Source organism: Heloderma suspectum, chromosome 8 (assembly GCF_057233095.1).
Source record: "Heloderma suspectum isolate Gila_16-S chromosome 8, 16-S_ref, whole genome shotgun sequence".
In the NCBI taxonomy this organism is placed as follows: domain Eukaryota; kingdom Metazoa; phylum Chordata; class Lepidosauria; order Squamata; family Helodermatidae; genus Heloderma; species Heloderma suspectum.
In genome coordinates this window covers 38,426,629-38,453,279 of record NC_139465.1, presented here as the reverse complement: position 1 = coordinate 38,453,279, position 26,651 = coordinate 38,426,629, and the positions used below count along the sequence as shown (strand labels likewise).

Sequence of the window (26,651 nt, the reverse complement as noted above, 5' to 3'; positions counted from 1 at the left end):
ATAGAAATGAAAGCTCCTGAAGTCCTTCCTGCGGATGTGCTGGAGTGCGAGGGGGGTGCACGAAACTGGGGTCATTTTTGTAATAGGGATATAGGAAGTTGAGTCAGACCCTTGATCCGGCTAGCCCAGTATTGTCAGCACTGACTGGGAGCAGTGGTTCTCCAGGGTTTCAGGCAGGGGTCTTTCCCAGCCCTGCCTGGAGATCTCAGGGATCGAACCTGGGACTTCCTGCATGCAAAGCAGGGGCTCTGCCACTGAGCCTGTATGTGCTGCCTTGAGTTCTGCGATGGAAGAAAGGTGGGATATAAAGGCGTTAAACAGACCTTGGATCACTCTGCACCTCGGATAGCTCCTTTAGAGTTCTGGCTGGTTCTGACGGAAACCTGGAGCGGATGCACTGCCCCACCGACATCGGAGCCACCAGCCTCCACTGGTTTTAAGTTGTTTTCTCTTACCCAAAAGTAATATGTCAATCTTTGGCAAATTCAGCATGCACTACATTTTTTTTTAAACCAGCCTCAAACTTTGTTGACTCTCCTTTTCTTGATATTAACATAATCAGTAGGTTGCTTCTAAGTTCCTTCTTTGTAAACAAACAAAACAAAAACCCCAGACACCGATAATTGTAAATAATTCCAACAAGATTGATGGTGGGTCCAAAGGAGGTTTTAACCCAAGTTTCTTTTCTATATAATACCTCCAAGCTTTATTCCAGTATCTCACAAGTGTGTGTGTCTAGAGATGGATGGATGGATGGATGGATGGATGGATGGGGGGTGGGGTATTCTCATGAATCTGAGAATACCCCCCAAAACTTCCTGACTGTTAGAGCAATGCGACAATGGAACCCATGACCTAGGGAGGTGGTGGGCTCTCCCCCACTGGAGGCATTCCAGATGAAGCTGGACAGACATCTGTCAGGGATGCTCTGACTTGGATTCCTGCATTGAGCAGGGGGCTGGACTTGATGGCCTTGTAGGCCCCTTCCAAGCCTACTATTCTATGATTCTATGATCTACCACATATGCATCATTACCTTTACCTCTGGCACATTAAGATTTCCCCCCACTGGATGAATTAGATTTTTGTGGTGGTGTCCTTAAATGTCAAGCCGGCTGTGAAGAAAACCTGTCTATGCATTTTTTCCGCATAAACTTATTTTTCGCAACAGATGGAATCCCAAGGGATCACACTAAAGCTTTGCATGAATCCAGGACAATGCATTCACCATTCTCATCTGATCAGCCTTCCCCAACCTGGTGTCCTCCAGATGTCTTGGGCTACAGGTCCCATCATCTCCAGCCAGCATGGCTTGGGGGATAATGGGAGCTGTAGTCCAACACATCTGGAGGGCACCAGGTTGGGGAAGGTTAATACGGATGGAGTCATTGACTTTCTGCCACTTGTTACCAGTGTTACCAAATTAATAATAAAAACGTCTGGATGACAGTGGATACCGATGTCGCAATCGGACCTTTTGATATCCTTACTCATTTTTCCTTGCTGGACGCATACTGCCTGTCGTTTGTTGGGTTAAAAGTTAGCAGCCCTATGGCACAGTGAGGTTTCACATAAGATATCCTATATTCTTTTCTTTCAGTCCAGAGGGATGGGGGAAAGAAGCAGTTTTACTGCAGACTGCATGGCAAACTGCGGTTGGAAGTGATGTAAGCAACGGAAGGCTCGCTGCCTTGGATTGCGGGGGTGTTTTGGGGCACGCTCCATAAAAGGCAGGCTTTGTACTTGTATGGCAACAAGAGAGAGAGAGAAATGGCTACATGGTGGGGCGACTCGGTGTGCCTTGCTGCCCTTTCTGAGCTTCTTGGGAGTCTCCTCCTTGCAGGCTGCCCAGTTCCGGGGTTGCCCCTCTATTTGAGCCCATGTTGCTGATCGGGATTCGCACGCTTTGCCCCTTGCTGCTCCTCCATCTTCTTGGTGTGTCTGGCTGTGTCTTTTCTACTGGGCTGAAATGACCTTGGGAGTGTGTGATTGGCTGCACTAATCAGTAGCTAATTGGCATCTAGGCGGATGATTGTCGCTTGCTTCAGAGGAGACCTCTGCATCTCCACCTCATCATTTCCTCAGTTCTGTTTCCTGGGTTGCAGAAGAGGGGGATGTCCAGAAGAAAAAGTCTACTGACGGACTGAAACTTGCATGTAATATTGGGGGTGGTGTGATCTGGAATAGTGAGACGTGCCCTTTCATGGACTTACTATTGCAGTGGGAATCTTTGACTTGACTGTCAGTGTCGGGGTTTCGCAAAAAGCAGCCAGTTCCAGTTGTCCAGAATAAGTTCCGTGTTACTTATCCATTTTGTAATGCTACAAGTATCCTAAGGTTGAACTTTCACATTGTAGAAGGCAACCAATTGCAACTTGTTCGGCAGGTACAAGTCTTCTCCAAATAGGTTCATATGATTGCCAGTCACTGACTGTAGCATCAAATGGTGACTTGTATAAGGGAGGGAAATTAGTTGCACAGATGGAAGCGTCATGTTACTTTTACGATTGCATTGATCTCCTGTCCTTCTGAGAGCGGAGGGCAGCATGAGTGGGATTCTCACCTCTGTTTTATCCACACAACAACGCTGTGAGGTAGGATGGATGGATGGATAGACAGATTTTTATTATGATCACTGATCAGCACTTTACAGGTACATGTACAAACCTTACACACAGCGTACTTAATTATACAGAAACTCAAAAAGAAACCTAACATGACCCCAGAGTATCTGGCTGGTGGAATTGTACTAATTTGCTAAAAGTTTGCACCAAGCACTAGCAGCTTCACAAAACCTGGCCACCTTATTTGTGACCTGAGAATCCTGATCAGAAAGAGGAACAGAAAGAGAAAATTCATTTGATCTGCCTGGCATTTTTTTTGTAAAATAGGTGCGATAAAAACATAATGGATTCTCTGTCACAGGGGCATGGAAGTCCATGGTATGGGACCTTTTGATAGATAGAAAGTTGGTGGCTAGCCCAGGGTGCCCCAATAAGCTTTTGGGAAGAATGGGAATCAGCCTGGGGCTCGTTAATCTAAACCTGATGCTAAACCATGCTGCCTGCCACATTTCCTGACATCTGCTCAAGATACCAATAATTTTAATGGAGTTCAGTTCACGCATTTGGATTAAAGTAATCAAGTGATGACCTTACATGTGTGAACCAGCCGTGTATTGTTAAGTGTATGAGTCTCCTAAAATACAACACCTGTCTGTCATGTTTTGTGTTATACAGTGTATTTATATTGTACACTCTGGAGAAAAGTAGTGTGAAGCAGCGCTTGCATGTTAATAAGGTATTTCTATCCCTACAAGAAAAGGCTACAATGATTGGGGCTTTTTGTTTAGAAGAAAGGTGACTAAGGGTGCAATCCTAACTAGATAGGTGGCCGCCTCCGAACTTGGAGGTGACCGCCTATCCAAAGCAAGGCAGGATAGGCATGGGGGTGGGGGGATCGTTTCCTCTGTGCCGCTCCTGCCTTGCTGTTTTTCACTAGACAGCCGTTTTTGGCTATCTAGACATGGGGGGCCCAACCGGGAGAGGAAGCTGCCATAAGACACATTGGATGTATGCGCAGCTCCACTCTCCTCGCCCTGGAATGCCTCTTTTCAGTCACTCCGCACTCTTCTTAGGAGTGCGGAGGATGGGGCTTCTCCGCACTGCCTCCAAGGCAGCACGGATGAGGGCGGAGGTCGGTTTTCCGGGAACCAACCTCAGAGCGCGGGCTCCAAGGTTGGTTCCCGGAAAAGAGCATATCCTATGGCCCTCTAGACAGTGTCTAGTGGCCATAAGATTGCTCCCTGAGGAGAGGATGTGGAAGAGTTGTATAAATTATGCATGGCATGGAGAAAGTGGATGGAGAGACATTTTTCTCCCTTGGGAGACTTGGAACAGGCAACAGGAAGGCATAATTTCTTAAGGATGCAATCCTATGCATGTTTAGACAGAAATAAGTCTTACAACTGGCTGGGGCATGCTGGGATTTGTAGGACTTTTTCTGTCTAAACTTGCATAGGATGGCACCCTAAGTCTTGTGGCACCTTAACTTTTATGGCATAAACGTTTGTGAACCAGACTTGAGTCCCCTTCATCAGACGCATGAAGTCAAGTGTTTATGTATACCTGCAGCTGAAGATAACACTTCACACATCTGGTGAGGTGGACTGTAGTCTACAAAACCATATGCCATAATTGACTTGTTAGACTTGAGGGTTGCTGGGAGTTGCAGGACTTCTTTCTGTCTAAACATGCATGGAGGCACGCCTTGAGCCTATCTCAAGGAGCACCTCCAGCAATACCAGACAGGCCGCTCAGCAATATCATCCTCGGACGGCCTTCTCTCTGTCCCATCAGCCAGGACAGCTAGGCTGGTGAGGATGACGGAGAGGACCTTCTCTGTGGTGGCCCCCACTCTGTGGAACTCCCTCCCTAGGGAACTCCGCCATGCCCCCTCTTTAATGAGCTTCTGCCATGCATTGAAAACTTGGTTGTTCAGGCAGGCGTTTGGGGTGGGTTAGGGTAATTTTAGAACATGATGTTTTAATCCATAATTTTACTGTTTTTGATTGTTTCATTGTTCTACATCGCTCAGAGTGGCCGGATGACTGGCCAGATGGGCAATTAAGAAATTTAATAAATAAATAAAATAAAAAATAGGATTTGCATCCTTAAGGAATCAGTAGCCACAAGACGCAATAAAGGCCACTGGCTTAGAGAGCTTTAAAAGGGGATGATGCCACTTCATGGAGGAGAAGTCTATCAATGGCTACTAGTTCATGATGGCTATGTGCTCTCTCCCAGGAGCAGAGGCAGCACGGCTCTGAATATTAGTCCCTGGGCAACAAGAGCAGGAGGGTGCTATTGCCCTCATGCCCGGCTTCTGGGCTTCCCATGGCCATCTAGTTGGCCGCTGTGGGAAACATGATGCTGGACTAAATGGGCCTTTGCTCTATCCAGCAGGGCTGCTGTTACATTCTTAAACAATTTGTGATGGCAGCAACTCCTCATTTTTTCTGCGCCTCCCCATTTTTTTCTGTGCCTTCCCATTTTTACTGTGCAAACCTGTGCCTTGGCAAAAAAGCTGCCCAGTGAGCCTGAGGTCTGACGGTGCCTAATTCCAAACCTATCCACCACCTACCCTTTGAACATCAGACTCCACACCATATCACAAGCTACTTTTGAATGCCCCCCACCCCCACTATTTCCAAAGCAGCTTGCTGTGTGACTTGGGACTGGGCTTAGCATTCAAGAACATAAGCACAAAGACCAACTGATTGCATCAGACCTATTGTGCAGTCCTTTGAATCCTGGCCTTGGTTCTTAAGGGTGTTGATAATCTCAAATGTTTGGAGTAGTATGCCTAAGAATGGCCAAATAGAATTAATCTTATTTTTTATCCAAAGGAAGAGTTAAGAAATGCTCCCAGTACTGCATATAGCGATGTATTAAACAGATATTTGCAGTGTAATGAAGGACAGAAATTGTGGAGTCCTTGGATCGATAGCTGATTTGATGTGCCCTTTCTTACCTTTCTCTTTCCACAGTAGTAAATCGGAAGCAGTGGACAGCGAAACCGTAATACGTGCAAGAGGGCTGCCGTGGCAGTCTTCCGATCAGGACATTGCCCGGTTTTTCAAAGGCCTTAATATTGCCAAGTAAGAGTGCTAGATCTGCTGTGTTGCTCCTCATTCACGATCCGGTGTCATTTTCCTTTTTCTTTGCTGCAAATTCTTCTGTGTGGTCTTATGGGGCTTCCCTTTCAGCTCTCCGCTTTAATGGACTCCGGACGATAGGTAGAAAAAGAGGCGTTTACACTAGCAACTAGGGTGGCCAGTTGTGAGTCACCAAAAAAGACATGCATCGCCAAAAGAGAACACTTATTTGCATAAAACTTGCATACGCTAATATATATGTATAGATGCAAATTTATAAATTATTAAATCTAAATACAAAAACAGTACACGTCACCAGAGTGTGGAAGACTGTGACCAGGTGAGCGGTGTGCCTTGCTCAGTCTGCTGTCCTGGTACTGCTGATGGGCAACTTCAAGGCCCAGCTTTTCCTTCGGATGGGCCTTTATCTTTCAACTGGGCTTGGACTGATTAGCTCTTCAAACAGAGGATGCCCTCAAGTTAGAGGACAGTCCTCTGGAAAAGAGAACACCTGGCCACCCTAGGTCAGTACATAAAGCAGACCCCTGAGAGGCTCAATGCCTTGTTTTTAAAAAGAGCAAGTTTCTAGCCCTTAAGGTTGGAGAGGAGAAGGGAAAAAAACTTCCTACTAAGGTCTTAGAGACCAGAATGCACTGGGTTGGGGCAATTTTGTTCAACATGCTTCCAAGTCGTAGCCCCCGTCATCCTGTCCTCACATAGCCACTTCTTCTTCTTAAGGGGTGGGGATACATTTAATTTGAAACTCATACCCTGAAACTGTCTGTATTTTAATTGGCAATGCTTCCCTTTTGATTCATTGTTACTGCAGTTTTATTACTATCTTTTATACTGCATCATTAACTAATGCACATGGTAATGGCGTAAGCAAGGAAGGCAAGTCCCTGTCGTGCAAGGCTTGGTTCCCACAAGCAGCAGACATGGGGAGCAACCTGTTTCCTGACTGGATCGTCTCAGACTGCAAGTTGGGGGCTTGCAGGACTGAATTCTCAATACGCACACATTCTCTGCATGTGGAAAACTGGCAATGTCAGGGAGAATTCTAGGCTAAAGCCCTTCTCCCCAACTTGCCCGTTTTCCATGTGTAGGGATTTTATTGCTCTTCTGTGTGCATGTATGTACTGAGTGCTTTCAGTCACGGGAGCCCCATCTTCAGTACAACCAAGAAACACGTTTCCTACCACATCTGCTGTTTGGGAGAATTAGGCCTAACTGTTGGGGTTGGGCTGTAGCTCAGTGATATAGAGCCCCTGCTTTGCATGCAGAAAGTCCCAAGTCCGATCCCTGGCTTCTCCAGGTAGAGCTAGGAAAGACTCCTGCCTGAAACCCTGGAGAGCCATTCTCAGTCAGTGTCGATAACACTGGGCTAGATGGACCCAAGCGTCTGACTCAGTGCAAGGCTGTTTCTTATGTTCTTATGGCAGTGGGTAAGGTGAACAGCAGCGGGAGGGAAAAGGCCTAGTAGCAGACATTCCTCCTTGCTGCAGTAGAGGGAGAGAAGGGAGAGCAGAGCTCCAGCGGCACCGTTGACTTCGCTTCCTGAACTGTGTTCGTTCTAGCTGGTTGTCATAAGAACTGCTATACAGCTTTAAGAATTGGTGCCTGTGTCTGCACATTTTCCTTTTCCCTCCCCATCCCTTTTTCCTTTTGGGCTGTATCATTTCACTTGTAAGCTTGAGGACAGTGACTGACGTATTATTAATCTTTGTAAGCAGGCTAAAATGCTTTAAATAAATGAGGGAGAAGCAAGGGTGTTTTGGCAAGACTCAGCTCCCTCATCGATGTCCTCAGGATTGCAGCCGCAGTTGTTGGCACAACTCTCAAGTTTTACCTTAAATAAGTCTTGCCTCCATGCTTGTTCCCCGCCTGCCCACCCGCTGCAGGATAAAGGGTCTTTGCAGCGGGGCTATGAAGAACAGCACCTTCATCTTCTTGGTGTGTTTTTTCCCTCCTCCCCTCTAGAGGTGGGGTGGCCCTGTGTCTGAATGCCCAAGGAAGGCGAAACGGGGAGGCCCTCGTGCGATTTGTCAACTCTGAGCAGAGAGACCTGGCCCTGGAGCGGCACAAACACCATATGGGGAGCAGATACATTGAGGTACGTTGATTGGGCACAGGTGAGAACGTGGGCAGACATTGTTAGCCCCTTTGGACTGTACAGGGAAAGGTGGGATATAAATATTAATGAGCTAATAAATCCTTAATACAATTTCATAGTTTTTCATTAAATTGAGACAATTGTCAGATACACCTTGGGGGGGGGGGTTCTTTTAAAAACTATTTCTTAATTTGGAAGCAATTTGATTCCAATATCAGATCAGTAAAGTGGGTTTTGCGCAGGTAGGATGGTTCAAAAACGCCATGTCCAAAAGCAAAACAAAAAAAAATGCTCGGAAATTATGCTCTCCTAATGTTTTCCTTCGGATTGTATAGTATCAGCTGTCACAGTAATAGTGTAAGAATGTTTGCCTTATTTTATTTCAGGTTTACAAAGCGACTGGAGAGGAATTCCTGAAGATTGCTGGAGGTGGGGACTAATTAGATCTATTTAAATCTATTTAAGCTTGTAATTGCAAGTTTGCTATCGGGAGTTTCTATGACCAAAATAGCTGTTAAGATAATTATTTAAAAATGTAAATATGTAAGTGTAAGTGGTATCCTACTGCATTTTTAGTACACCATCAACATACTTGGTGCTTTTACTGTGTACTGTCCATGCTCTGATAGCCTCCAGGTTAGGCTACTGTAGTGAGCTCTACATGGGGCTGCCATTGAAGACTGCTCGGGAACTGCAGTTAGTTCAGAATGCAGCTGTGAATTTACTAACTGAGGCTGGGCATTATGACAATATATTGCCTGTGCTATGCCAATTACTCAGTTCGAAAGTGGTGGGTTTGACCTTTGAAGAACTTCACGGCTTAGGATCACCTCTCACTATATGCACCTGCCCATATTATAATCTTCAGCAGAGGGACATCAACAGCTGCCCTGCCACTTGCAGTGTGGCTGCCAGAGAGTGGGGGGGGGCATCTTCTTAGTGGTGGCACCCCAATTGTGGAATGTTTTCCCCAGAGGGGTACACTTGGCTAACTACTTTATTGTACTTTTGATGCCAGGCAAAGGCATCTTGTTTTCCTAAAGTTTTTGGGAACAGTTTTAATCTGGCAGACTGTTCTATGCTGCTTTGAATTTGTTACATTTTTGTGTCTACATTTTCATTGTTCTTTCATGTAAATCTTGGGAACATGAAGGACAGTATAAAAATTCCTCAAATTAATAATATAAAGCGGGACCAACAGCAGGATGTTGCAGCGCAAAGTGCCTCTGTTCAGGATTCCAGCCACTCTCTTCTGTTCCCCCTGCTGGGTTTACTGTTCCTCCCCCACCCCTAATAGTCAGCCAGCATTCTGTGCCACTGAGCATGCTCCAGTGGAGGCTGGTGGCTCCGATGTCCATGGGGCGGTGAATCCTCTCTGGGTTTCAGACAGAACTCTAAAGGAGCTTTCCAAGGTGCAGAGCACCTTGGATAGCTCCTTTAGAGCTCTGTCTGAAACCCGGAGCAGATTCACCACCCCACAGACATCAGAGCCACCAGCCTCCCCGGCCATGCTCAGTGCTCACTAGGCTGTTTTTGGTCTCCCTCTGCCCCTTACGGCTTTTTTCTGAAAGATTTTTTGTCCTTATGCAAACCTTGGGCTCCCGTAAAGCCTGCTGATGCATTCCTGCTGAGTGGGTGCTGCTGTTTCGGCTGCATAAAGACCGTCACTCAGAGAATGGAGGCAGCTATTCATCGAGTATAATAATACAGAACAAAAGAGTAAAGCTCCTGCGTCATGGAGTTCACACTTCAGTATGTCCTAGCAATCCGATACATTAGAAGGCAGCCTTCCCCAGCCTGATGCCCTCCAGATGTGTTGGACTACAACTCCCATCATCCCTTGGGAATGATGGGAGTTGTAGTCCATCACATTTGGAGGGAGCCAGGCTGGGGTAGGCTGTTAACAGCGCCTAGGACTACAGGGAGACTGAACGTTTAACACTATTTAACAGATGCCATAGAATGGTAGATCCCAATCGATAGAGCCGCAACATTTAATCAATCGGTTGGATTAACTGATTTTTATTTCTTTGTAATTTTTTTAAAGAGAAAAACAACTTTTGACCAGCTAAAACAGCCTTTCCCAAGCTGGTGCCCTCCAGATGTTTTGGACTACAACTCCCAGAATTCCTGACCATCGGCCAGCCTGGCTGGGGCTGATGCGAGATGAAGTCCGAAACTTCTGGAAGACACCAGCTTGGGGAAGGCTGAGCTAGAAAGATGCCTCAATTAACTGGGCGTCATCTTTTTGTATAGAGGCAAATTGTTGTCCTCCATTTTCTCCTAGGCACCTCAAATGAAGTAGCCCAGTTCCTCTCCAAGGAGAACCAGGTCATCATCCGGATGCGAGGCCTTCCTTTCACAGCCACGCCCGAGGATGTCCTGGGCTTCCTGGGACCAGAGTGTCCTGTCACAGGTGCGAAGGAGGGCCTCCTCTTCGTCAAATATCCGGATGGACGGCCTACGGGAGATGCCTTTGTCTTGTTTGCCTGTGAAGAGTACGCACAGAATGCACTTAAGAAACACAAGGAGATCCTTGGGAAGCGTTACATTGAGCTCTTCAGAAGCACGGCAGCAGAAGTCCAGCAGGTTGTAGCCGTTACCTATTCTGGTCTTTGCCTTTTCTTTTTTTTAGCATTCCTCGTGCCTCACCAGCGTTGGCAGCCACAGCGAACGTAGGCATACACCAGGGGTGGGAAACTTGTGGCCCTCAAGATGTTTTAGCCTACAGTTCTTAACAGTCCTAGCTGGCAGAGCCAATGGTGAAGCACAATGGGAGTTGCAGACCAAGACTTCTGGAGGGCCACAAGTTGCCCACCCTTGGCATAGACCAAGGGGCAAGAGACTCGATTCCTATTCCTTATTTAACCAGCCCTTGGTTTGCAGCTACTGCTTCAGTCTCTGTTTCGAGGCCGACTGGCAAAGCAGGTGTCTGAGCATCCTGTCACAGTCCTTGTTGTTTGATTGGGCCATGTGAATTGATCCCAATGAGTGTGCTGAGATCTCTGTGAGGTTCTTGCATAAAAAGGACGGTGGGTTCTTGACTGTTGAGGCCGCCAGGGATGCAGAATAAGTTCTGCTTCTACCCCAGCAATGTCAGAGTAGACAGTTCATACAACATGCTAACCCACTCTTAGTGGTCAAGTGTGGGTTGTTGTTGAACCGTGGGTTGTTTGTTGAACTGTGGGTTAGCATGTTGTCCGAACCCAGGACATTTTTCTCAGGGTAGCTTGTTAACCACCCTGAACAACCCAACAACAAACCATGGGTTCTCAAGGTGGTTTGTTCGAGAAAAATAAGCCTGCTGCATAGTTAACAACAAGCCACCATGCAGAAAATGTCCTGGGTTCAGACAACATGCTAACTCATGGTTCAACAAACAGTCCACGGTTCAACAACCCACACTCAACCAGAGAGTGCGCGTTAGTCTGTTGTGTTAATGCAGCCAGTATTCGGACACAGAAACTATTGGGTAGACTCTGACCAGGTTCTCATGGTAAGCCCCATGGGGGCTTATTTCCCCTCCCCACATATGCTGGTCATGATCTGCCCAATTAGCGTAATTACCCTTACCGAGAATGGGCTGTCATGACGTCTAAACCCGGAGAGGGTGAGTGGCTGGGGTGGTTTACAAACCACCCTGAAAGGCATGGGTTTGTTCTATGGTTTCTGGGATGGTTTGTCAACCATCCCACCCAGCCACCCTCACTGGGTTCAGACGTCACGGCAATCTGCACCCAGCCAGGGTAATTATGCTAATTAGACAGCTCACAACAAGCACTCTTGGAGAGCGAAAACAAGCCACCGTGGCTTGTTACCCCTCCACGTTCATGCAAACCCGCCCTCTGCGACAGAGGCGGCATCAGCGCATGGTACCCTTGGGCAAACGCTGGGGGAGCCCCACTGTGGCTGGCGAGGAGAGAGAGGGAGCCAGGAAGCTGGAGCCTCCACCATCTCAGTCACCTGCAGTGTCTCTGGGTCCAGTGGTATAGGGTAGATTTTGCACTGCAGACACTCACCATGACAATCCCCCTAGTCACACCACCAAGGAGAGTCCAGAAATGCCGGCAGCCATGCTGATCCATATCAAAGAACCAGTTCTAGCCGTTTTCTCCTCCACCAGGAGCAAGTCTTTGGTAAAGCGAATGTGTCCTCGTTGCCCATTCAAGACCAAAATCCTTTGCACTCCACCAGGGAACAATATATCGTTGCTGGGAAAATCCATCCCCCCCTCCCCCTGCTACTGTGAGGATTGCAGCTAAGCTCAGAGGGAACAGGGCATTCTGAGTGGGGTGGCAGGTGACGTCAGCATCCCTGCTAATGAAAAAGTGTGCTGCTGCTTTCCTGTGAGCCCAGGCTCCAATGCATCTCTGTCTGTGTCCTGACATAACACATGTGGCAGGTGGTCCTGAGAGGAGCACGTGGCAGCCCTTTCAGCTACTGGCCGCCCCCACTGCTGGGGTGAGGAGGGGGTTCCAGGGGGCACTGTTTGCCCAGCCCAAACCAAGCACTGGCCCTGCTTAGTGGAAGCTTTACACATTCACACGAACCCTTGCCCATCAGAAAGGAGGGCATTTTGCCAGGGTGTAGCTGTAGCAACTAGGAGCTGCTTTTGCTCAATGCACACTAGTGATGTCAATAAAGCCCATCTGCTTTTCTTCCCATTCCTGTTTATTTTCTATGCTGTTGCCAGTTCACCTGTTGCCAGGAAGGATTGTGTGTGCCCCCCTGCAGAAATTAAGGTCCCGTGTGCTTTTTGCATTGCATCTGAGCAGAAGTGCACTTGTGAGGTTTCCACCTCTGCCTAGAAACACCCAGCCTTCTGTCTTTCAGTCCCACTAGTGGGAGCTCTGACCTTCTCTGCAGCCAAAGCAGAGGGCAAGGAGAAGGCTGCTCTTTCTGGGTGAGGGTCTTGGCTTCCTTGCTGATCTACAGCAAGGGTAAGAAAGATCTGGGATTCAATCCGGGGTGTGTTCTTTCACCTGTTGCAAGGGCAGGAGACTCCTGAATGAGAGACATGCTGGGTTTTGCATCCAGAGGTGGATTTTGTTAGACTCATGAAGCCTTTCATCCTGGTCCCACCCAATTTTGACTGCTATTAAACTGAATACATTCTCTAGTTAAGCCTCTTTGACATAGGGAACAGGCCTACCAGCAGTTCTTTTGATATCGGTTTTCCTTTTGCCTGCTTAACAAGCATGTGGAAACCCACACAAGAGCTCCAGCTTCTCCTTCTTCAGCTTCTGCTTCAGCAACTGCTTAACATTCACAGCTTGTCTGTGTATTGACCCTGTAGAGGGCATCCAGTTGATGACTTTCTCAGCCCTGCCACAAATTTAGCGTGGCTTGCTGTAATGTACCTTCTGCGTCAAGCAGAACCGGTGTGGTGTAGTGGTTCGAGTGTTGCACTGGAGCCTGGGAAATCCAGCTCCTAGTCCTCATTCAGGCCATGAAGCTCACCGGGTGACTTTGGGCCAGTGACGGACTCTCAGCCTAGCCTACCTTACTGGGTTGTTGTGAGGGTAAAATGGAGGAGGAGGATTATGTACGCCGCCTTGAGTGCCTCGGAGGAAAAAAGGTGGGATATAAATGTAATAAACAATAAAATGGAGAGGAAGAGGATCATGTAAGCTGCCTTGGGTTCTTTGCAAGAAGAAAAAAGGGAAATGATAGGGTAATAAATAAATACCCTAACTTATTATTACCCCTAAAAAGGGGTAATGATAAATCGAATAAGCAGGTAACAAACTCAGCACAAACAAAATCTCTTGCTAGGGAGGAATCAGAATAGCTAGGTGAGAAGAATTGCAGCACAGAAGCAGAACACCTTGGTTTGGGGGCAAGGTGTTGGTCTAGCACGTTATTTATTGTTCCTTTATTTAGGAAAATGCAAGACTGCCTTTACATCACCCTTCTTCAAGCTGTTCGGATGTCTTGGACTACAACTCCCATCAGCCCTGGCCAGCCTGGCCAACGGGAGTTGCAGTCCAACACATCCGCAGAGCACCAAGTTGGAGAAGGCTGCTGTACACAGAGCCAGAGCACCTCGCTTGGGGTTTTCAGAGCCTCGGGCAGGTCTCTCTCAGCCCTGCTGCCTGCGCTCTTCTCCGTGGAGATGAGGGGCTGGGGGAGGGGGCTGGAAGCTCTGCTTGCAAAGCACGTGCTCCTCGACGGAGCTCTCTGTGAACGCCTCGCCTTATGTGGAGTCCAGCCACTGGTCTGTCTATCGCAGGACGGTCTTGGCAGTTGTAGCCCAGCAAGTCTGGAAAGCCCCAGATTAGAGGAGGCTGATCTCTTCTGACCACCTGTAGCTCTCCAAGCAGAGCTTCGTCCCCGGCCCTGCCACCCGGGCTCCTGTGAAGCGGAGATGCCAGGCGTGGTAGCTGAGGCTACCTTGGTGCAGAGCACTCTGCTAATGAGACCCTCCCCCCCATACTTCTCTTGCATGCCTCTTCCTAAGAGCTCAGGAAATCGTTCCAGGCTCTCTATTTCATTACGAGCGCTGGATGCAAATAAACCCAGATGCTGTACCCCGCAAAGCAGGTGCCCTGCTTTGCCGCTCTTGAGTAACAGGCTAGACTTTTCAGAGCGGGGAAGAAGGCAGCCTGGGCTGAATTCCGGAGGGTTGCCACGCTTGCCTGCTGCAGTGAAAGCAGCGGAGAGTCCCAGGGCGCCTTGTAAAGCCTCCCCGGTTCCTGGTGGCAGAAGCTGTCTAGGCTGCAGAGCTGCTGACCGAGCCAAGAGCACTGCCCAGACGGCAGCCAGCCTTAATTGCCGCCCCCCTCTCCATAATCAGCGTTTGAACAATGGGCCCCAACAGGCAGCCCATCTCCAATTACTTCTGTCTGGTTTCTGTCTGTTGGGAGAGACCCAAGAGGGAGCAACTAAAAATTTAACAATTGAGAACTGGAAGGGCAAGGGTGTGCGTGTGTGTGGGGGGAGAGAGAGAGAGAGAGAGTTCCCTGAGCTTATTATCTTTTGCCAGATGGGGGCTATCTTTCTACACACAGGAAAGGTAGGGGTGTCTGCTTATTTACAAGCAGTAGTAACATTTCATGGACGCTTATAAATAATCTGGACCCTGTTTAGAGCTTGTTAACACAAGCAGGGGTGGTGGTTGGCAGGACAGTAGAATTATGTTGTTGTTAGCATTTCTATACCGCCCCATAGCCGAAAGACTCTGGGCAGTTTACAAGATTAAATAACATACACGATACAAAGTTTAAAATCCATTTACATAAAACACACAAACAAACAATATACACAGACAACACATATCTAAAAACAACTTTGAGCAGTCAAACATAACCAAAGACAGATCCAGGACCAATTAAAAACTCACCATGTGCTGCCAAATGCCGGAGAAAAAAGATAGGTCTTAACCTGGTGCCGAAAAGATAACAATGTTGGAGCCAGGCAGGCCTCGTCAGAGAGATCATTCCACAGTTGGGGGGCCACCACTGAGAAGGCCCTGTCCCTCATTGCTGACTTCCGAGCCTCCCTTGGAGGAGGCACCCGGAGGAGGACCTTAGACACTAAGTGTAGAGTATGGGTAGATTTATGGAGCGTGTGCAGCCTGGTGCACTTCGTTCATGCTCTTGGCTCACAATGTAATTGCAGTGCGTCCTGACCTCCATTGGGAGTGGACTGACGATAAGCATTCGAGAGGAGTACAACTCCTCCCTCTCGTTGACTGCAGCCTGTCACTCACTGGCCTTACTTAAGTTTCTTTGTCTTTGGCTGTTGCGTTTTCTGCCTTTCCCTGGAGCGACTCCCCAAGCATGCAGTTTTCTGCCTGCTTAGGGCCAAGCTAGGCACGGTGCAGCTGGCAATTGCGTGAACAGCTTCTTAAAGCTAAACTGCAACTCTGGAGCCCCTGGTCTGGATCAGGACCCTGGTGGGAAGTTAGGGGGCAGTCCTGATCCAGGTCAGCCCCCCTGTACCCACTGTTGGGAGCAAGTGGGAGCCCTTTTCCCAATGAAAATATCAGCTGCAGGCTCCCCAGTTTAGGTCAGGCCTGCAGCGGGGGTAAATGGCTACTGCTCCTGTTATGTATTGGAGGGGGGGGTTAGTTATTGTTTTGAACTTTGGCAGCTCCTGTAGAGTTGGGAGTCACAGCCGTGGGTGGAACTTCTGCTAAGTTCTGCAGTTCTATGTGTGATAAATAAAGGACAGTTGTGTTTGAGGCCTGCCTAGTCTTTGTCATTCCCTCTACCTATACAACTGCCCCTCTACCCCCCCCCATAGCAAAGACCCAGTCCAGATCAGGTGGCTCTCACACCAGAGTTTTGCTTTTTAAAAGCCTTCTTCACAATTGCTAACAGTGTCTAGGTTGGCCCTTAGCTTCCATCTTACATTGCTTTACCTGAGCTCATCACAGGGCTTGCAGCTGATCTGAGGTCTCTTAATGCCTATCACCCCCCTGGCCTGATCCTGCCTTCCCTCTATATGGATGGTTGCAAAGGGGCACCTAGCACTGCCAAGTACACGGTGCAGCATGGTGCCGTCTAGATTGAGTACATCCTTTTTTCTAAATTGTATTCTACATTTCCAAGTTAAATTTCTAAAATTTATTGTAACTTTGGAAATTTTAAATGTCTTTTGGATGTGTGTTTTTTTTAACCGTGTTTGGTGGTGGTGGGTGGGAGGCTTGTGTGATTAGTGCTATTTGTTGCCCAAACTCTAATATGGACAACAAATAGCACCAAGAAACATTGACTGATTTTTTTATTTATTACTTTTTTATACTGCCCAATCACCGAGGCTCTCTGGGCAGTTCACAATTAAAACCATAAAATACAACTTGAAAAAACATAATATAAAACCTTTAAAAGTGAAAAGAAAAGGTGAAACCAAGGTATGTAATATGTGTTGCCCAAACTCTAACATGGCCACTGGAATGTGAGTCTTGCCATACTTGCACACAAGTTCAAAGTTTTATTTTGCTTGTTTCATTTGAGTAGCATCTCTGAAGGACAAATCTCTGTGAAACAGAGTGCAAACCAGGGAATGCCTACTTAGCAATGCCCAATCAAAGTGAGACTGCCAGAATAGCTGTATTTTTCAGTTCAGCACTCAAACACTTTCCTCTGTGTTGTCTCATGTACAACCTAGACTTGAGCACACTCGGGACTGTGCTGGCCCAGTTTAGATGACCGTATCTTGGCTTAATATGCTGAGATGAACCTTTCAGCCTATGCATGTCACAGTCCCTTTGCTCCTTCCTTCATGGCACAAGCAATCAAAACCAGGAAACCAAGTCTCAATTAGTCATAGTCTCCTGTTTTGTCAGACTGACAAACCAAGTTTACTAGCCAGCATATTAAGCCAAATTCAAACCATGGTTTCCTATCCTGACAAAGAAGCTGGGAGCCATAATGTTCTGGTTCACACAAAACGGGAAACTGTAGTTCATTGGAGACTTCCTGGTTTGATTGTTGGAAGAGTGAAGGGGCTGCGTGGGCAGGTGAAAGGCGCATTTCTATCTCAGCTTAATAAGTTTAAATCAGAGAACAGCAGCAGCATTCAGACAATCCAGTCTCAGCTTATTAACACAAGATACTGTTGTCCAAATGGAAACACTGTGTTTCTTAATCTAAACTTTGAAATGTGAGCTTGTAAGTTTGTGCTTCAGATTCCTTTGCTTTCTCCTACCCAAGCTTGGGGCTGCTTTATATAGCAACATTGCCCTTTTGACTTCTTGATTTTAATTTTGGTGTATAGTCCATCATATCCTGAGGGCTCAAGCAGCTTCATAGGAAATTGAAAGGCCCCTATTGGAAGCACAACAGAAACTGTGAACAGAGCCTGGGTTTTCACATGTTCATCCAAATATCAAGAGATACAGTAGGCCAGTTTGCATTTTTAGTAGTTGGGGAGAAAGAAGGTGGGTGATACAAATTGCAAGTGTTCTGGCAACAGATGGCAGCTGCAGTTGTGGCTGATGCGTGCTGGGTTGTGTTGGATGCATGCTGGGAGTTGTAGTCCCAACACATCCAGAGGTTACCAGGTTGCGGAAGGCTTGATTTACATAATCCCATCTTGGAAAATGCTTCTCTTCTCATCCTTGGTGGTGGCTGTTCCCCCCCACCCCTCGTTGCCAACAGGTCCTCAACAGATACCTGTCAACCCCCCTCATCCCCACACTTCCCACGCCCATCATTCCCGTCATTCCACCTCCATACACCATTGCTGCTGGCAGTGTGCGAGACTGCGTCCGGCTCAGGGGCCTGCCTTACACCGCCGGGATCGACGACATCCTGGAGTTCATGGGAGATGCTACAGCGGATATCAAGCCACATGGAGTACACATGGTCCTGAATCAGCAAGTATGAGAATTCAGCAAGTATGAATCAGCAAGTATGAGTATGAGAATGATGCTGTCCAGTTTGGGGGAGGGAGCAGGAGGTGGCGGGCGGGGTGGGGAGGCGCTGGTCTTGGCCATCAGAGAAACATCCTCATAGCTCCCAGGCTTTTCGTTAAGGGTGAGGACCCACCCACAGAATCCTGGTTGCGGAGCTTCAACTGGCAGCCCCGTGCACTGGACACCATTTCCCCTCTCCCTGCTGCCAGACGCCATTCAGAGATAGCAATTGGAGGTAGTTCAAGCTAGAATACTAACAGCCCCCAAATAGAACTGCCCACGCCAGATTGAGACCAGAACCCGGGAGATCCCAGTTCAAATCCCTGCTTCAGCCATAGAGCTCACAAACATAAGAGCCCTGCTGGATCAGACCAGAGGCCCATCTAGTTCACACGGTGGCCAACAAGCTACCTGTGGGAAAACCACAAGGAGGACGCAATAGCACCCTCCTACTCATGTTCCCCAGCAACGGGTGTACATAAGTATACTGCCTCCGATGCCGGGGATGCTGCTACTTGCAGAAACGAATTCCATAGTTTATGTGCTATGTGAAGAAGCCCTTCCTTTTATATGCCCTGAACCTCCCACCAACCAGAACTGTGGGCCCAGGGGCCAAATCCGGCCTGTCCAGACCTCTGGGGTACTCCAGATGGCCACGCTCCACCCCTTTTCCCCAACCACCAATAGTTTGGTGCAGCGGAGACTGGTGGCTCCGATGTCAGTGGCACGGTAAATCTGCTCCAGGTTTCAGTCAGAACCGGACAGAACTCTAAAGGAGCTATCCAAAGTGGCTTCGATGTCAGTGGGGTGGTGAATCCGCTCTGGGTTTCAGTCAGAGCTCTAAAGGAGCTGTCCAAGGTGCACCTTGGATAGCTCCTTTAGAGTTCTGACTGGTTCTTACTAAAACCCGGAGCGGATTCACTGCCCCACTGACATCGGAGCCACTGGCCTCCACTGGTTTGGTGGTTTCCCAGCACTTGTGCGGTCTATCTCCATTCTAAATGGTAGAAGTGCCTCTCCTAAGGCTTGGTGACTGGCAGGAGGAGCTTTAAGTTACAGCATGCTGGCAAGTCTGGCCCCATCTCTCTTGCCACTGGAATGTGGCCCCCAAGAACTTCTTTGAAATGGATTCCGGCCGTCAGGCTGAGAGCAGTCCAGCAGCCCTGCTCCCGGCCCCTGGGAGTCCTGTGACCCTGCAGAGCCAGTCTTGGTCTAAAGCTCCAGGGGCTTTCAGTACTCCCTGAGTCTGTGCAGTTCCTGGCTGAGCAGAGGCTGCCCCACTTTTGTTTGCTTGCTTTAGGGCTGCAGTGTTTGATCTCAGTAACGAGATCAGCAGTTCTGGAATGTTTTTTTGCAGACCACTTGAAAATTGCTGGGAGGCTGGGGCGGTGGGCGGGCATTGAATAGACTTCTTGGTTCAACAGACCAAAGCACATAACTGATATTTTAATAACTGTAGTTTTTCCTTAATAATGCAATGGATTTATTTTTTTTTTAGGAAAGTCCTGGGATGTTGGGTATTGTGTTTGCCAGCTTTAGCTTTAGGTCAGGTTCAGGGCCTTCTTAGGCTGCTTGATAATCTTGCCCTGGTCAAAATGGCTTCACTCTCCATCTCCAGGAAAAGAATAATAAACCAAGTACAGATATTCTCAAATCCTCTGCAACTGTTCCATGGACCACCAGTTTGTGGGCCACAAATTGGGAACCTCTGAATTAAATTATTCATAAAGTGTTTGATCGAGACCAGAACCCGGGAGATCCCAGTTCAAATCCCTGCTTCAGCCATAGAGCTCACAAACATAAGAGCCCTGCTGGATCAGACCAGAGGCCCATCTAGTTCACACGGTGGCCAACAAGCTACCTGTGGGAAAACCACAAGGAGGACGCAATAGCACCCTCCCACTCATGTTCCCCAGCAACGGGTGTACATAAGTATACTGCCTCCAATGCCGGGGATGCTGCTACTTGCAGAAACGAATTCCATAGTTTATGTGCTATGTGAAGAAGCCCTTCCTTTTATCTGCCCTGAACCTCCCACCAACCAGCTTCATGGGGTGACACCACGGGGTTCTAGTATGATGAGAAGGGATAAAAATGTCTCCCTATCCACTTTCTCCACACTGTGTATGTACCTCTTGAACACCTTAATGTTGAACACCTCTGTCATGGCTTGCCTTAATTGCCTTTTTTCTAAGATAAGCAGCCCCAGACATTGTAACCTCTCCTCCCAGAGGAGTTGCTCCAGCCCTTGATGGTTTTGCAGTAGATGACTTCGGACCATTCACTGTGTCTTGGCCTAACCTACCGGACAGGGGTGTCGTGAGGGAACAAATTGTGGGTGGGAGAACCAGGTATGCTGCTTTGAGCTCCTTGGAGGAAAGGTGGGATGGAAGACAGACAGACAGATGTGGTGCCCCAGATATGCTTTGATCTGTATTTGTTTTAGAAAAAAACAAATTAGTTTTAATGGAGGTACTTGCAAGTCTGTGGGTGGTAGGCAAAGAGGTATTCCTTCTCTCTCGCACAGGATGGAATTCTGAGACTGTTTTTTATCATATATGGCCCAGCAAAATTAGCATGTTTTTATCATATATGGCCCAGCAGGCACCAACAGAGAATGGCTATGGGCGGTTATGAGCACCATTCTACTTGTATGCAGGTTTATGCAAATTAAACTATTTAAAATGTATGTACAGTTAATTGGCCAAGGCTTCTTTAACTGAGTGACAGGCCAATTTTGCCTGCCTGTTGACCCTCCACTCCAGGTATAGGTCACATGTCTAGGTACTGGAGACTGAACCTTGCTAGCACTCGGACCCAGGGTGCCTGAAGCCCCCCCCCCCCCCCAGCGTGGTCTTTCTCTGATAGTGGTTTTGGGACCGCTGATCTGCAGGCGTTTATGGAAGCTTTTATAAGGCACGTGGCCGAGTACAATAACTCGTTATCTTGTATAATTAGGAGACTTTAAACATTAGAAAGTAAAGGACTGGGTTTGTCAACTCTACTAGGGGCCGTGGTGGCTTAGTGGTTAAGACGCTGAACTGCAGACTGGAAGGTCGGCAGGTCAGCAGTTCGAGACCCGAGTGCTGCGTGATGGAGTGAGCTCCCGTCCCAGCTTCTGCCAACCTAGCAGTTCGAAAGCAAGAAATTGCAAGTAGATAAATAGGTACCGCTTCGGCGGGAAAGGTAACAGCGTTCCGTGCACCTCGGTGTTCAGTCATGCCGGCCACATGACCACGGAAGTGTCTTCGGACAGTGCTGGCTCTTCAGCTTAGAAACGGGGATGAGCACCGCACCCTAGAGTCGGACACGACTGGTTGGGGACACCTTTACCTTTACCTTTTTTTGTCAACTCTCCCAAAGGGCCAATTCCAAACCATACCAGGGATTTAAATTCTTTTTTTTTTCCTAGAATAAAGATGCATGTAGATATGAAAACAGAATTCCCTCTTAAAAAGAGTTGCAAAGAGTGAGGAGACAGACATGTATAGGGTTTGTTCTTTATCACTTTAAAGCAGGGGTGGGCAACTTCTAGCCATCCTGGTGTTTTGGCCTACAGCTCCCATCATCCCTCCCCACTGGATATGCTGACTAGAGCTGATGGGAGTTGCAGGCCAAAATACCTGGAGGGGCCAGAAGTTGCCCACCCTCCCTTTCAAAGGAGCTGATTCCCTCGCGCCTATTTAATATGGCTGAACGCACTAGGAAGTAATTATGTTCCTTTGCCAGTGACAAAGTGATGAATTGTTGACCACAGTGGGAAAATACCCAAGTTTCACTGCAAGATAGTTCTCGGAAACTTGTCTAGGTTTCTTCTCTCATAGGCTAGGTTCGCACATAATGCTAAACCATGGTTTATATAAGTATGGTTTGTTGAATTGTGGGTTGTCATTAGGTGCAAAACCAGAACTATGGGTTGTTAACAATGAACAACCCATAAAGAGAACCCATGGTTTGTTGTTAGGTTGTGAACTCTGGGTTGTTTAAACCATGGGTTGTCTTTAGGTGCGAACCCAGAACTGTGGATGGTTTACAGGTTATTTCTCCAGGTTACAGAGGTGGTGGATTAAAAACCCGTGATTAAAAAAACCCAGTTGCTCGACATGGCAGTACTACAGTGCCACAAAGGCATGTGGTATACAGGGAGGGAGTGGGTGAAAGGGGCCAAACAACCCATGGTTTTTGGCAGCCAAATCATGGGTTAACCCTGGCTAAAGCAACAACCCATGGGCTAATTAAACCATGGTTTGTTGTTATGTGTGAACCAGGTCATTGTCTGGTTTCTGCCTTTCAGGGCCGGCCCTCCGGTGATGCTTTTATCCAGATGAAATCTTCCGACCGGGCTTTCCTGGTGGCTCAGAAGTGTCACAAGAAGATGATGAAGGACCGTTACGTGGAAGTGTTCCAGTGTTCAGGAGAGGAGATGAATTTTGTTTTAATGGGTGGCACTTTAAATCGTAGTGGCTTGTCTCCGCCACCATGTAAGTTACCATGTAAGTCTCCAGTTCTTCCGCTCGCTCTGTGCTGCTCACGGCTGATGTGCTGGTAGGTGCTGATGTGCTGTGGTGGCGCTGCCCTCTCTTCTCGGGTTTAGCTGTGATCTAAAATCATCTCTCTGTGGATGGGCTGGGATTGGACTCTGCGACCAAAATTTGATGTGATTTGAAAGCGTTTTTCTTAGGACTGTCAACCACTTAAATAATGTTAGTTAATCACATGCCTTTTGACCACTCATTGATTTTTAAATTAAATTCAACGTATATATATTAGCAGACCCTCAGCATAGGTGCCTTTTTTTAAAGGAAATGTTAGAAAAGTAAAAAAAAAGTGGATTGACTGGATTCACACAACACGATAAACTACACTCAAGGTTGAGTGTGGGTTGTCATTGAACCATGGGTTGTTGTTGAACCATGGGTTGTTGCATTGTCTGAACCCAGCCATGCTAACAAATCATGGCTTATTAACCATGAACAACCCACAGTTCACAACCCAACAACAAACCGTAAGTTCTATTCATGGGTTGTTCGTGATTAACAAACCATGGTTTGTTAGCATGCCCAGGTTTTGATACCATGAAAACCCACATTTCAACAACAACCCACGGTTCAACAACAACCCACACTCATTGCATACTCAACCTTGGGTGTTGGGTTATCATGTTGTGTGAACCCAGTCATTGTTAAAAGGGAAAGGCATCTTTAATGTTTCCTTTTTCATAGCCTTTTACAACCTTCTCCAACCTGGTACCCAGCTGTAACTCCCATCATCCCCAGTCAGCATGGACAGTGTGTTGGTGTGGAGGGCACCAGGCTGAGGAAGGCTGACCTATTACAATGACACGTAGAACCATAATACCCCTGATAACATCTCCTTCCTCTAATAAACGAGAATGCAAAGTGTATGGTCTCAGGGGCGCAGGATTGATGCTGCACCCTTGCAGATACTAAGCAAGTCTGAGTCTGGTCAGTGCCTGGATCAGAGACCAGGATCCCTGAGGGGAACCCCAAGAACTCTGCCTTGAATTCTGCTATGGAAGAAAGGAAGGGCAGGAGTGTAATAAATCAAAAGTTACCTTCACTAATTAAAACTTTCCAGTGCTGATCTAATCATCTGACAATGCAATCCTATGCATGTTTCATCAAAACCCCAAGGCTGCAATCCTATGAACATGTTCCTTGGAGTAAGCCCTATTCAACACAGTGGGATTTACTTTTGAGAAAACATGCATAGGATTGCACTGTACAATTTCGGCTGAGTGATGTACCAGTTTAAACTAGGGGTGTACGAAACACTTACCTTGTTCCTCTGGGGCCATCCGCGGTGGGGGGGGGGAGGCGTACTCCCCCCCCCCGGAATCCTCCCCGGCCAGCTCTGCTCCACAGTGACTCTGCGGAGGCACCGTCCGCTGCTGGGCTGTGGCCGCAAATGGTGGCCGCCATTTGCGTCCTTGCCATAGCCGTGATAGGCTACGTATATATTTACGTAGCCTATTGCGGCAAAAGGCAGGAACGCAAATGGCAGCCGTCGTAGTGGCCGCCATTTGCAGCCACAGCCCGGCAGAGGCTGGAAGACCACCCAGAGCCGCCGCCGCTGCCAGGTAAGCTCCGTCCCGGGTGCATTCTGTGGGGTGGCAGGGGGGATTGCCCCATTCCGTCACGGACTTCTTTAGAATCTGGCCTCAGTGGAGTCTGTGGCGGAATTCTCCAGCATCCCTAGTTTAAACTGATGTAAGGCTTTCAGGCCTGTTAGTTTATTGCTTTGGAGATCATTGGTAGGCAGAGACTGTCCCCACATTATTATGCACTTCTCTTCTGTTGGGGTGCTGTGTTCTCCCCACCACCCCTCTGCGGTAGACTTCACCTTTAGCAGACTGTGCTTGGCTGCATTTTCTTCTCATTTAGAAAAAATAGGAAATAATTCTGTTCCGTATGCCAGAGAGATTCCTTGTTATCTTAGCAGTGAGGCGGTGCTAGCCTTCAGGGATGGCTTGCTGTTGAAAGCAGAACTCCTGTTGGGACGAGTGTCCTAATGGACCAAAACTGAGTGACAAAACTTGATCGATTTTTGTGGTCTTAAAACACTTGTAAACGGGACTCCCAGTTTCATAGTGCACCGAACAATGAAATCCATGGCTTAGCTTTTGTGGGGTGATGTTGTTTGGTTTTGTTTGGGCAGGTGACTGAAGCAGTGGGCCGCTTTGCATGACATAACAGCTCGTTGTGGGTTCATTTACCTGCAAGGAGCTGTGGCACATGCCAGCCACCGCAGTGAATGCGCAAGCCCGGTGCCATGGCGCGTTGTGCCATACGAACCCGGATGCCGGGGGTTATTTGAGGGTTAAACAACACTCGCAGAACCCTAAAAGAGACCAAATAACCCTCAGTGGCTTGCATATTCATAATGGCGGGGCTTGCATATTAATAAATATTGTACATATCGTAATAAAATTTATCTATCTATAATGGCAGCCAGCAGGCACCGCAGCTCCTCGTGGCTAAATGGAATCACGATGGGCTGTCATGTCACGCAAACCAGGTCATCGGGACTTTATGGTGGATGGACGCCTTCCACTTTTGGTTAGTCAGTTCATTGCTTAAAGTGTGGTTGAGGAGTTGGGCACTCAAGGGGGAGAGGTTGGCTGTTGCAGGAGCTTAAAGCGACTATCAGTGCTTTGGTACCACCGTAGCTGTTCTGCCTACGCCAATCTGACCTGTCTAAGACTGCGGTCCTATGCGCGCTTACCTGGGAGTAAGTCCTACTGGAATCAGTGGGGCTTACTTCTAAGTAGACATGCATAGGATTGCACTCTGGGGCTGTTTGGATGATCACAGGGGGAAAGGACCCACTGTGGCTTCTCCCGTCCCTGTGCATGCTGCGCATGCCCCTGTCGTCCACATAATGACCCGCACCGCAACACAGGCTGGCGTGTCATCTGAACCCGGAGCACGGCACAGCAGGGTGGCTTCATATCCACCCTACAACCCCTACTGCAAGTCACGGGTTGTAGGGTTGGTACGAAGCCACCCCCGCCGTTCCGCGTGCCGGGTTCAGACAACACACCAACCAGCACTGCAGCGCAGGTCATGGCTTCTCTCCCCTCCTGCCGCCATATGATCGTCCGTCTAAGCCACTCTTCAGAGACAGCGTAAATACAGAATAAGCCACCAAGAGGGGCAGACCAGACTTTCAGTAAAGTAGCTTAATGCACACTTGCTGGTTACTCATACATATTAGAAGAAATGGCTCGCCCATTTTAAAATTAAAACAATGAGAGCCAGAATCTTGCTCTGCTGACCTATTAGGAGAGCTTTGAGCAGCAACCAAAAAATCTGAAGCTCTGGCATGAGGATTCCAAATGGATTAACTGGGCAATGCTGATCATGTGGGCTTTTGCTTGACTATTTTAGCTCTTAAACTTGAGCTCCCTTACTTGTAGCCATTGCTGCACTGGGATGGATGGCTGCGCCAGGAGAATCTGTCTTGTTAACTTGCTGTGGGGTTTTGCTCTGTGATTTATTTGTAGGTCTTTCTCCTCCGGCCTATGCTGCTTTCCAGACAGCAGCAGCTGCGGTGATCCCAGCAGAAGCGGCAATATATCAGTCGCAAGCGCTCCTGCCTCCCACTAGGACCCAGCAAGCTTCTGCTGCCGCCGCTGCTGCCGCAGCTGCCAGTCCAGCTGTTACTTACTACCCGGCTCAGGCTGCGCAGCTGTATATGAACTACACAGCTTACTATCCCAGGTACTACTGAGTTTTGATCCTTCGTTTTCTGGGCTTGTAACTTCTCCGCGTGGGTAGAATTTTACGCCAGAGCTAGCACCTTGACCAAAACCTTGTCAGCCATGCAAAATCTTGAGAACTTTGGCTATCATTCCAAAAAGAAAAAAAATGCCCCTAGTCCTCATGGTTTTGGAAATATATTCTTAAGGTGTCTGAGCTTCTGTGGTCTGCGTCACTTCTAATGACTTTACCCTAGCTGATTGCACTGGTCCCTTGCTTTGGCTTGCCCCTTCCCCT

General features: G+C 48.0%; 1 protein-coding gene across 4 annotated transcripts in view; it reads left to right on the top strand.

The window, feature by feature from the left end:
* The window catches only part of ESRP2 (epithelial splicing regulatory protein 2), a 95,749-nt gene that overhangs the window by 46,460 nt on the left and 22,638 nt on the right, over positions 1 to 26,651 (top strand). For 3 of the 4 annotated variants that reach the window (XM_084812013.1, XM_084812012.1, XM_084812011.1), the window contains exons 8-14: positions 5,549 to 5,659; positions 7,637 to 7,769; positions 8,156 to 8,198; positions 10,057 to 10,358; positions 17,876 to 18,097; positions 22,427 to 22,625; positions 26,159 to 26,375. In XM_084812013.1, the coding sequence (XP_084668139.1) occupies positions 5,549 to 5,659; positions 7,637 to 7,769; positions 8,156 to 8,198; positions 10,057 to 10,358; positions 17,876 to 18,097; positions 22,427 to 22,625; positions 26,159 to 26,375 (1,227 nt within the window). The remainder of the gene's footprint in view (positions 1 to 5,548; positions 5,660 to 7,636; positions 7,770 to 8,155; positions 8,199 to 10,056; positions 10,359 to 17,875; positions 18,098 to 22,426; positions 22,626 to 26,158; positions 26,376 to 26,651) is intronic. The other variant, XM_084812014.1, reaches the window with a different exon arrangement.